At 37.3% G+C, this 11909-nt stretch overlaps 2 protein-coding genes and 1 non-coding gene across 3 annotated transcripts; all 3 read left to right on the forward strand.

The window, feature by feature from the left end:
* Window positions 1-4063: 4063 nt before the first annotated feature.
* LOC133813370 (U2 spliceosomal RNA) lies at window positions 4064-4258 on the forward strand. The gene has a single exon (XR_009884386.1). It is a non-coding gene; the product is annotated as a U2 spliceosomal RNA (small nuclear RNA).
* LOC133786477 (UDP-rhamnose/UDP-galactose transporter 3-like) lies at window positions 4070-6943 on the forward strand. The gene is made up of 5 exons (XM_062225481.1): window positions 4070-5303; window positions 5438-5625; window positions 5732-5932; window positions 6034-6195; window positions 6280-6943. Exons 1-5 carry the CDS (start codon window positions 5156-5158, stop codon window positions 6637-6639), a joined length of 1059 nt encoding a protein of 352 aa, XP_062081465.1. The 5' UTR covers window positions 4070-5155; the 3' UTR covers window positions 6640-6943.
* A 451-nt stretch (window positions 6944-7394) lies between these two features.
* LOC133786493 (chloride channel protein CLC-e) lies at window positions 7395-11534 on the forward strand. The gene is made up of 7 exons (XM_062225482.1): window positions 7395-7798; window positions 7890-8313; window positions 8538-8741; window positions 8971-9428; window positions 9963-10508; window positions 10596-10804; window positions 11020-11534. Exons 1-7 carry the CDS (start codon window positions 7436-7438, stop codon window positions 11048-11050), a joined length of 2235 nt encoding a protein of 744 aa, XP_062081466.1. The 5' UTR covers window positions 7395-7435; the 3' UTR covers window positions 11051-11534.
* Window positions 11535-11909: the final 375 nt, after the last annotated feature.

Genomic DNA, 11909 nt, shown 5'->3' on the forward strand with positions numbered 1-11909 from the left:
TACTATTTTGTTAAAGAGAAAGTCGCTGAGTCCCTCATTTCTATTGAGTACATGCCTCCCACTAGCATGCTAGCAGACCCACTAACGAAAGACTTACCTATATGTGTGTTTTTAGAGCACGTTGCCTGTAACGCCCTGGCTACCCCAGAACAGTTACGGTGAACGGTGGACCGGAAATTTGACTCATTGCCTGAGTCCTTTGGTCTAAAACGTGCTCTAGGTGTAATTAACGGGTTAAGGCATAAAACCAATGAAAAGGAAATGGAGATTTTATTAAAAACTGCTCTGCAGAGCTAAACAAAACATTTACAAGTGGTTCTCAGTACAAAATGGTCATTACAGTTTTAAATTTACAACCCCGCCGACCTAAGCGGCAAAAATAGGGTAAACCCCCTAGTTCCTCTGAGAACACCTTGACCGTAGCAGTCAAGCGGCTGCATATGTACACACCACCACATCAGCTCTCCACTCAAGGCTAGGTGAGCTTTTCTTTCCCTTTACCTGCACCACATAGCACCCATGAGCCAATGCCCAGCAAGAAAACATAACACTTTATATAAACATTATCAAATGATTATCGTTATAATCACACTGAGCATAAAGCTTTCAAACCAATGGGTAAACACCACATGAGGTTCCGATAAACCACACTGAGTGACTGCCATGCAAGTCACTAAATCAAATGGGAGAGTGGCTGCTGAGTAAGCCACTAGCCTCCAAGCGCTTATTTCATTCATCGACCCTCGGGGTCGGTTTGGCATTAATGCTCTTTGAGCCATTCAATGCTGATAATTGATTTGATCCAATCTTACTGACTTGCGTGACACACGCCAAAGCCGTCCTGACTAATAAGTCAGCTCATCGTGACCAATGCCCAATACCACTGCCGAACCTGACTAATAAGTCACAGCTTCACAGTGATACTAGCACTCTTGTCAAACCTGACTAATAAGTCAGTGCCATGCACAAATGAGCAACATATGCTAAGCATTCCATACACAATCCATGTCCATATTCTCACATTCAACATGCCTCAGGAATATCCATGCATGTCACACTTGGGGTGCAATTTTCTTACCTCTGGTCCGAGCAAGAACAAATAAAAGAATGACCCTGAGAACGATCAACCTTTTGGTCCTTTAGCGGTTACCTGGTCATAACCAAATCATGGGATTCCATCAATAAAATGAATAATAAAAGGTTCCCAAACCAAAACCTAACCTCCGGGACCTCAAACACTACTCAACCGGGTAGTAGGTTCAATCCCGAGGCCTTAGGCTTGCATCCCCGACCCAAAAAGCTCTCTTTGGCCAAAAATGCCTTAAGGGCCGCGGCCCTCCTTGGCCATGCCGCGGCCCGCCCCTCAAACAGAGGCGCCCAAACTCAGATTTCACCAAGGGCCGCGGCACACCCTGGCCATGCCGCGGCGCAACACCCATTTCAGCCAAAACCCCTGTTTTTCTTCCTCTACGATTTCACTTAGAACCAACCCTTCAAACCCAACTTAAACACCACCCAAACCTCTCTCAAACACCCATTAACACCCCTAAACAACACTCAAAACTCTCCCTCATCATAACCCAAGGCAACCCCTTAAAACCTCCATTAATTCCAACAATCCTCCATAAAAACACAAACTGAAACTTATATTTAAAACAGGGCAAAACCAGAAAAGTTATGATCAAAGCTTACCTCAAACTTAGTATTGAACCCTCTCCAATGGCTGAACTATGTCTACAACCTCAACCTCCAAGTTTCCTAGCTTAATTCCACACCTTGAGCTCAAAACTCCAAAGAAGAGAACTATGGAGAAGATTGTACGGGAAGGAGAAGATGAAGCAAACTCTGTTTTGGGTTCTATTTCACAGCCACCCATACATCATATATATCCTCATACCAAAAGACCATTATACCCCTAGGCATAATAAAGCTTCTAAAACCTCTCAAGGGCAATTTTGACATTTTCCACCTACACCGTTAATGATAATTAACGCTTCCCAATTCCCGCTAATCTCAAAATTCTCAAACACCAATATTTCACATCCCGTTACCCTTTAATGCCCGGTAACACTCTAATCATTAAAACACCCCGAGACTCACCCCGAGCCCCGAGCTTAAGCCTGTTATGACCAAACCGATATTTAACATTTCCTTGATCGTCTCATGCCAAATGGCTCGAACAAACCCACATCATAATGTGGTCTCAATTTATATCACCAACATGCGTTCAAATAACCAATTTACCCTCAACGGGCCAAATTACTATCACACCCTCGTATAAAGAAATATGGACTCACATGCATGCATTTCACGTCATATCATAATATAATCAATACATACATGCATTTTATCATTTAATAACATAATTAAACAAGTATGGCCCTCTCGGCCTACTGTTCACGCCGTTAAAATACATCGGAGAATTCGGGGCATTACATTGCCCGAATGAGATTGTCGGGAGCCTAGCTTGTTGAGTCAGTGGGAGTTTTGTTATTTATGTATTGAACATGCTAGTATTTTGTATGGATTGCTTATAGCTTGTGTTTTGGTCTGAACATGCATAATGATAATTGAAGTCACTTCTTATTGTTGTTATTACGTATATATGTTTATATTATTGTTCATCGAAGTGACAGGTACAAAAGGAGGTGAATGCACATAATCTCAATCTGTCGTACCTCATGCATGTTTGGTTTGATAGTTAATGGTTGTTATGATATTTAAATGTCTAGAGGGCCAAGTCATATGTAATATTTGTATCTTATCGGTATGATACTATGTATAATTTATTTGATTGCCATATGTGTGTTAGACAATATTGCAATGATTTGATTATATTGACGAAGTGAGAGGATGTTAGAATTATTATTATGGACTAATATAATCACAAATTTTATGCCATAATTACAACCATTAACTAAAGTGTCTATTAATTACCAATCACCATAATGAGATGGTTTACACTTACTAATTGCATTAGAGGCACATGGTGGCACCCTAATGACTATATGTTGGCCCATTAAACTATAGTCCACCACCACTATCATAATGAGCCCAATTAACCCACTAATACCCCTTAGGGTAATAGGGCATAATAAATGAGAGGACATATAGTTGCATTAAGGTGTGTGACAGTATTTTGGTAAGGGTTGTTCTCCATAAGCTTTCTCTATTGCATTTGTTATCTTTGTATACTGTTCTTGTGTATTCTACAAATTTGAAGAAGTCATCATGGTTCAAGGAGATGGAATGCGTATGCTCTTCATTGTGTAATTAATGCTCTAAATAAATATTTTGATCTTGGATGATAAAATGAGCATTAAATGTGTTAATGATGTGTTAATGATGTATTGTTGATATGCTCGTAGTAATGTAATTTTAACAATTACATTATGATATATTATTCCAACTGGGTTTTAACCAATATAAACCTTTTTCTAAACAAATAACATGTTTCTACAATTATGACAAATATTAAAATAAAAAATTGTAAAGAGAAATATTTTTGTTATAAAGACGTTATTTTTAACATTAGGCAATCTTTTCCTTCAAAAGAAAAAAAAAAACTTTACACAATCTTTTTTAATCAAATCTACAGTCTAATACTGTAGTTCATATATGTTCTAACACACTATCTATTATCAATTGAGCTCAAATTGGCATATAAGATATGTTACAAGATAATTTACTATTTTCTTAGTCTCACCACGTAATTATTTACTATTTACTTAAAAACCACCGAAATTAGAGAGAAACAAGTGTGGAGACTAGTACTACCACAAAATTGGCTCGAAACGTTGCTGGATTTCGTAAGAAGAGTCTTCATCCAGGTAAATTGCTATTACAATCGTTAAGAAGAAAGTGAGAGAGTACTGTTTTTCAAAGAGCGAAAAGAATCAATAGAAAGGGCTTTTACATGTATTGTATGAGATATGAGATGAGACTGGCTAATTCGATAGGTAGGAAGCAAATACATTCGGTTCATCTAGTCCCACATTGATTATATAGAGTTGATATTGTAGTGTGTCACCTATTTAAGTGGAAGTCTCTCAACGTTCAAAGCATACCTTTCTCGGCCTTTTGGCTAAGATCAAGTGTAGTATCTGTTCTTATCAGTTTAATATCTGATATGTGGGCCAACGGTCCACACGATATTAAATTAATTTTTTAAGGGGAAAGGCCCATTCAGTAGCTTGCTACTCGGGTCTTTGCGCGTCGCCAATGTGTTGCACTACTGCATCGGCCTGGCGCACCCCTCCAAGCCCAGTACAATATTTTTGTTAGGCCCAATCTCTGTCTGGTAACAAGAGCCCCGACTTAGTTGAGGTCAACTCTAATGTTTCTAATAAAGAATAGACTTGTGTAAAATAATATAAAACCTCGAAAAATTTCAACAGTTGCTGATATTAAGCGTAAAGGGCATGAATATACTAGAGTGTTTCCGCTGTTATAGGTTTACTAGAAATATATGTAATTCATACATTTTCTCACTTGTCATGAAATCCGGAAACGAAGAAAGTAAATAAAAAAAAAAGTGGATGAGAAGCTTGTTTTATGCGAAAAGTGAATAGAAAGTTTGGCCTTGGAACTTTATGATGGGAGTCTTTGTACCTTATACGGAGGGAGATAAGATGAAAATAAATGTTTGTTTTCATTCGCAGTACTTTGATTTTTAATATATATTTGTATATAGATGCATATGTTGATTGACATTTGTAATGTTATCATTGATGATTTTACGGGGATGAGATGAAAGTAACATGCAGGTTGCTGAAAAAGACAGAAAGTGAAAGAAAAGAATATGAAGCCAGCAAAATCTGTCACTTGGTTCTCTCTCTTTCTATTGTCCTTTTTTAATTGTTTGTATGTGGATGTAAGTTAGCATCTTTTGTTAAGTTTATAAATGTTAACAAAACTCGATCACACTACAGGTTGAGACAGATTGATTTAACTCTCTGCCCCTGTGATTAGCTTCTCCATCTCCTTATTCTCTGTTTCTATATCTCTTATCATCTCTCATATATATATATATATATCCATATAGTTTAAGATCAATTATAGCAGGAAGAAAGGAAAGTCCTCAAGGGTGTTTGAGCTTAAGATAACACTTAATTTAAACTTATCATAGGGCTAGAGAAAGTAGAAATCCGAAAACATGTGTACCAGTAAGGGTGAAAATAAAAAATCTAACAAGTTCGAAGTGTGTAACTTCGGAGCATGGGCTATGAATGTGGTGAGCTCTGTGGGGATCATCATGGCCAACAAGGAGCTTATGGCTCCTCAAGGTTTTGCTTTTGCTTTCGGTCAGTTCCCTTCTTATTAACTTTGCCTATCTTCTTCTTGATCATTACTATACCATTTATTTCACATATGCATAAATTTCAGTCTCTTTTCTCTGAATTGCTGACAATTTTTGCCTTCTTATTATGTTGTCCAGCAACAACTTTGACTGGCTTTCATTTCACCGTGACATCATTGGTTGGTTTGGTGTCAAATGCTGCTGGTTACTCTTCATCAAAGCATGCCATTCCCTTATGGGAACTCGTCTGGTTTTCCATAGTCGCCAACGCATCAATTGCTGGCATGAACTTCAGTCTCATGCTCAACTCCGTTGGATTTTATCAGGTCCATAGAATCTAAACCAGTTCTATGCAACCCCTTTTTAGCTCTTCTCTTTTTAACATGAGTATGCATTTTTCTGAACTTGTTTATCGTTTTTTTACTGGTGTAGATATCAAAGCTGAGCATGATTCCTGTGGTGTGCATAATGGAATGGATTCTAAATGGAAAACATTACTCAAGCAAAGTGAAAATGGCTGTAGCAGTGGTGGTTGTAGGTGTAGGAGTCTGTACAGTGACTGATGTCAGAGTTAATGCCAAAGGCTTTTTATGTGCCTGTGTAGCAGTTTTCTCTACTTCCCTGCAACAAATAGTGAGTGAAAATAAATTTAAATCTCCTTATTATAGCCAATATATCTATGTTAAAACCATAAGAACTCATAGTTTTTCCCTCTTATTATTGGGGTGTTACAGACCATAGGTTCCTTACAGAAGAAGTACTCAATAGGCTCTTTTGAATTGCTAAGCAAGACAGCTCCAATTCAAGCTGTTTCCCTTCTCATTCTCGGTCCATTCATTGATTATTGCTTAACCGGAAAAGCCATAACAAGCTATAAACTTTCTTTTGGTTCTTTTGTAAGTATACCCTTTTGATGATTATACATTTCTTAGTCTTTATCAAGAAAGAAAATCTCACTTTTTTCTTCCATTACTATGCAGTTTTTCATACTAGTATCTTGCTCCCTAGCAGTATTCTGCAACATAAGCCAGTACCTCTGTATTGGACGCTTCTCAGCCACATCTTTCCAAGTTTTAGGCCACATGAAAACAGTTTGTGTCCTAACATTGGGTTGGCTTCTCTTTGATTTGGAGATGACAGTGAAAAACATACTCGGAATGGTGCTCGCCATTGTTGGAATGATCGTCTATAGTTGGGCCATGGAGGCTGATAAGCTAGCTGCTGCTTCAGCCAAGAGCCTTTCCATCATGGAAGAAGGGGAAGATATGAAGTTACTAATGAATGAAGGAACAGAAGAGAGTTTATTGAAAGATGTTGAGTATGGTTTGTCTAGAAAATAGATAGAACTACTTCAAATTTTTCTTTGGGCAAAAGGGATTTCCTTCCTTGATTTTATTTACACTTCTTTTTTTTGAGATGAGAAAGATGCAAGTCACAGAAAATGCTTGCCTATGTTTCAAATAATACAGGTAGGTATACATATTTTTTGAAAAAAAAGTCTACTTTTTTCTTTAGAGCTAAAAACATTTAGATAATTATTAATTCTCTTTGGAGTATTTCTTCGATGTTTTGTCATGTAATTGATACAAGCAATAATTTTAGTATCTTGTGGTTAAGCAGTGTATGGGTTCTAAATCTCATCAATTTAGTTTATTTGGTATACCACAATTTTTTTTCAAAAAAAAAAAAAAGAGAGAGAGAAGACCTTAATTACTCAACTCAATAAATCATCAGATTCTCTATGGATTTCTTTACTTGAAAAAAGCAAAGTATATTTTCTTGATTTTGGACTAACTCTGAAGATGGTGATGCCAGGTTTTCCAATACACGTAATTCATTTACATTTATATAAAATAAAAACTTCTTGTTTAAAAAAGCTATGCCTTTAATTTATGAAAATGACAAGTATATAAACCAAATAAATAAAAATAAGTGCCGGCGGTAGTTATTTTCAGTTAAGATGTTATTTATAGTATTTATTTATTGCAATATAAAAATGGAGTTTAATCTCCAAAGCCTCAATATGTAAATTTTAAATGCACAAAGGTAAAAAATAAATATTTTTTTAAATTGATTTCCAATAAAGAAACATTATCCATTTCTGGTTCACCTTTTTTAGTTTTGGTGGAGTGGATAATGGGAGCTTTGAAACTCTCATGGCGACTCCCAAATTCTCAGCCTTTTTATAACCCTTTAACACCACTACCAGTCCCACCACCTTCCTGGACCAAATCATCAAAGTTACAATCTTTTCCATTGAAGAGGAACACAGAATCGTTCTCTTTTTTACCAAATACCAAACTCAGCTTACTTCTAAGGCCTCCTTTGGCCCTTTCTAACAGTACCCAATTCCAAAAAGAAGAAGAAGAAGAAGAAGAAGAGGAGGAGGAGGAGGAAGCTTCCAGTGACAATGGCGGTAGTGGGAATTCAAACTTAATAATATCTTCATGCTTAGTGGGCCTTCTCACAGGCATCGGCATCGTTCTCTTCAATAAAGGAGTAAAACCCATTTCTGCCTTTTCATAATAGGCTTGAATTTCGACTTAAAATTTGCTATTGAATTCTCATTTACTAATTCTCTTGATTTCAGGTTCATGAGATACGAGACTTGTTCTGGGATGGGCAACCGCACAGAGGAGCATCTTGGGTGAGAGAGGAGCCAATTCAAGATATCTGGAAGCGAGTGGTTCTGGTTCCTGCTTCTGGGGGTTTGATCGTTGCAGTTCTAAACGAAATTCGAAATTCTTTAATTGACGATGATGATAATGGTGATCGTTTTGGGAGAACTGGATTGCCCATTTCAGTTTCGAATGGTCTCAAGGCTGTGTCTCGTCCTTTTCTCAAAGCAGTCGCCGCGTGTGTTACTCTCGGTACTGGTAACTCTTTGGGTCCTGAAGGTCCCAGTGTTGACATTGGAACCTCCATAGCCAAGGGAGTTGGTAATGTGCTGGATAAGCGTTCCAACATAAAGCTTTCCCTTGTGGCTGCTGGATCAGCTGCTGGAATTGCCTCTGGTTTGTATTCGAATCCTTGTGAAAACTGTTATTAAAATAGATAGCCATGCTTTCTTTGAGAAACATGAATCTGGGAGTTGAATGGTATTTTAGTTTCTCGAGAGAGTGAGAGAGTTAATCAGTGACCCAATAGATAACATTCCATTATTTTTGTCATTTGGTATTGTATTTTGATTATTATTATGTTAAAATTATAATAATTTTTGGGTGCTTGGACTGGACAGGGTTTAATGCTGCTGTTGCTGGTTGTTTCTTTGCTGTGGAGTCAGTCTTGTGGCCATCACCAACTAATCCTTCTTCCTTAACACTTACCAATACCACTTCTATGGTTATACTCAGTGCAGTCATAGCTTCTGTAGTTTCAGAAATTGGCCTGGGTTCTGAACCAGCCTTTACAGTCCCAGAGTTTGACTTCCGCTCACCTACCGGTAAACCATCAATATCTGTTCAACATTATACAGTTTTGTAAAAAAAAAAAACGTATGTTATATAACAGCAATCCAGGATTTGTTTTTGATAAATTTTCAGAAAATTGTTTTATTTTTTAAGGGAGCACCCCTAAGGTTTTTTGTTGTGTACATCTTTTAATGTAAATGATCAAGTTTTCTTTTAAAGGATAGGACTTTAATTATTAGAGCTATTCTGCTATCTTTTCAGAGCTTCCACTATATCTATTGCTGGGAGTGCTGTGTGGATTGGTGTCATTGGCTCTATCTAAGTGCACGTCGTACTTGTTGTCAATCGTTGATGACATTCGTGATGTACCAAAGGCCTTGTTTCCTCCATTGGGTGGCTTAACTGTTGGCTTGATAGCACTGGCATATCCAGAGATTCTTTATTGGGGTTTTGAGAATGTTGACATTTTGTTGGAGTCTCGACCCTTTGTGAAAGGCCTCTCAGCTGATCTATTGGTTCAGTTGGTAGCAGTCAAGATCTTCACAACCTCTTTATGTCGTGCCTCTGGATTAGTGGGAGGATACTATGCTCCATCTCTTTTTATTGGTGCCGCAACAGGAATGGCATATGGGAAAATTGTCAGCTTTGTGGTTGATCAGCCTAATCCTATAATTGATCTCTCTATCTTGGAAGTTGCATCACCAAAAGCATATGGCCTGGTACTGTTCTAGGCCACTTTACTCCAGTGACAGATGAATATAACTTTTAAGATTTTTGAAGACTTGAATACACCAATTCAGTGACATAATTTATTATCTGTCATGTTGTTTCTCTTTTGATATTTCTGAGAGCAGAAATCACATTTGAGGTTGGAAGAATGGCTGTTTTTAAGCTGAAAACATAATATATTTTCCATCATTTTCAGGTAGAGAAACCTCCTTGCTTGTGGAAGTACATTATTGTGCTTTCCTTTGTTTGTTCTCTAATTTATATGGCTTCATTTATTGTGGGAAAAATAATAGAAAACAAAACAAAAACATATGCAAGTGAGAGTAATGGCGAATCTCAAAGTGTGATTTCTCCTGAGGAAAGCTTTGATACATGCACTATGAAGAGTCATGCCATGGAACATATATTGATGAAATTCTTATTTTAGAGCAAAGTAGCTTGTGCATTATGGTATTTTAATTTTTACATATACGGTGGATATTGAGAACTGGGTTGTGGCTGATCATGAAAGTTTCCATTGGCAGGTAGGGATGGCTGCTACTCTTGCAGGCGTGTGTCAGGTACCTCTTACAGCAGTTTTGCTGCTATTTGAATTGACACAGGATTATCGGATTGTTCTGCCACTACTTGGAGCTGTGGGGTTGTCTTCATGGGTTACATCCAGACAGTCAAGAAGAAGAGATTTGCAGGGTAAAAAGAAACTGAAGCAGGAAAAAAGTCCTAATATGCTTCCCTCGAGTGCAAGTGGGCTACCTTCTACTTATGCTTTCATGAAAAAGGAAGATACGACGAGTGACCTTTGTGAAATTGAAAGCTCCCTTTGCATGGAAGATTCTGATACTGAAACTGAAAATTTAGAAACAAAAATATACGTTTCAGAAGCCATGAGGACAAGATATGTGACTGTTATGATGAACACGCTGCTTACAGAAGCATTGACTCTCATGCTTATGGAAAAACAGCCTTGTGCTATGATTGTTGATAATGATAATGTATTAATTGGTTTGCTTACACTTAAAGACATTCAAGATTACAGTAAATACGCAAAAACAAGAAGCAGAATATCCAAGGTTGTGTCTAGGACTAAACATGTTGCTAACTTTTCACACATCTCTGTGACCAAGCTAGCTTAACTAATTGGTTATTCATTTTTGCAGGAGCTTTTGGTATCTGAGATGTGTTCTTTGGATGGGGGAAATTGTAGGGTACCATGGGCTGCAACACCTAGTATGGATCTACTCTATGTACAGATGATTATGAATAAGCGTGGGATAAATGAGGTTCCAGTTGTTACAGAGCAATTCGAAGATAACCGAGGGCACCTAGTTGGCCTTTTAGACAGAGAATGCATCAGTCTAACCCGCAGGTTAGTTCCCAACACTCTACTATATCTTAAGTTCTGATTTCCCTTGCTTCTGCTTTAGCCAAAACTTAAGTTTTTTTTTCCTTAAAACAGTGTAAGCCCCCACTAAAAGAAACACAACCAAACCTTAAGAAACGACAATGCATATGTAACTTACTATTTTCCATTCATGATGTGGTTGGTGATTCTATCTTTCTCTTTGACTATGATGGGTGCAGAGCTTTAGCAACCAGAGAGTATCTTTGCTGAGATTCCCAATGTGATGGCTCATTTTGTTACTAATCATCAGAACACCTCAGATAATAGTGACACAATTCATGTTTTGGTAATACGTACCGTCATAACTTAGCATCAGCAAAAGGTTCCTATTCTTTTTGGCTTTTGTATATATAATTGGAAGATGAAGTGTTCCCATCTGTTGTGTTGAGACAAGCAACTACTCTACCACTCACACTGTTGATAGATACATCATGCATACAAGAATGGAAGAGATTCATGGGAACTTTCGCCTTCGACCCTTTACGGCTGGTGTAATTATTGGATTACAAACGTTGTCGTTTCATATATCTACTGTCATATATACTTGTATGAGATTCTCTGAGTTTTCAGCTTTGTTGTTTAGGCTTTATAGCCTGTTCTACACTGGTACAGAACAATTTGTTCTATTCTTAATGTTAAAGATAGTAAAATTTTATTCTAACCTAATGGATTGATAATACAGTTTTGTTTTGTAGCCACAGTTTTTTATTTTTTTTATATATATATATATATACTAGGTATAAAATACGTGCAATGCACGTTATATTTTCAGTGAAGCAAAATATAGAACATGATGCCTCCATTTGGTGCCTTGTTATGTGCACGTACAAGGCACGTGCTATAGCATTATAAAATCATCATCATTATAAAATTATCATAATCATATATAAAATCTAACGAAATCTTCAATAATTTTGAGCACGATCGAAATTCTACTGCTGTTTGACAATATCATAAGTCGTCTGAAATCGTTCATTGGGACGTACTTTCTCCATGTCAGTGAAGAATTGAATCAGGTCATTCTTCAATGGATTTTCATTGCTAAACACCCCTGCCTCCTTCTGTGTTA

The sequence above is a fragment of the Humulus lupulus genome, chromosome 1 (genome assembly GCF_963169125.1).
Source record: "Humulus lupulus chromosome 1, drHumLupu1.1, whole genome shotgun sequence".
Taxonomy (NCBI): domain Eukaryota; kingdom Viridiplantae; phylum Streptophyta; class Magnoliopsida; order Rosales; family Cannabaceae; genus Humulus; species Humulus lupulus.

Coding starts and splice junctions, on each gene's coding strand:
- LOC133786477 (XM_062225481.1), top strand. CDS start 5,156: ATGTGTACCAGTAAGGGTGAAAATAAAAAATCTAACAAGTTCGAAGTG. Junction 5,933..6,033: donor CTACTTCCCTGCAACAAATA/GTGAGTGAAAAT, acceptor GGGGTGTTACAG/ACCATAGGTTCCTTACAGAA. Junction 6,196..6,279: donor AACTTTCTTTTGGTTCTTTT/GTAAGTATACCC, acceptor ATTACTATGCAG/TTTTTCATACTAGTATCTTG.
- LOC133786493 (XM_062225482.1), top strand. CDS start 7,436: ATGGGAGCTTTGAAACTCTCATGGCGACTCCCAAATTCTCAGCCTTTT. Junction 9,429..9,962: donor CACCAAAAGCATATGGCCTG/GTACTGTTCTAG, acceptor TTCCATTGGCAG/GTAGGGATGGCTGCTACTCT. Junction 10,509..10,595: donor CAAGAAGCAGAATATCCAAG/GTTGTGTCTAGG, acceptor TCATTTTTGCAG/GAGCTTTTGGTATCTGAGAT.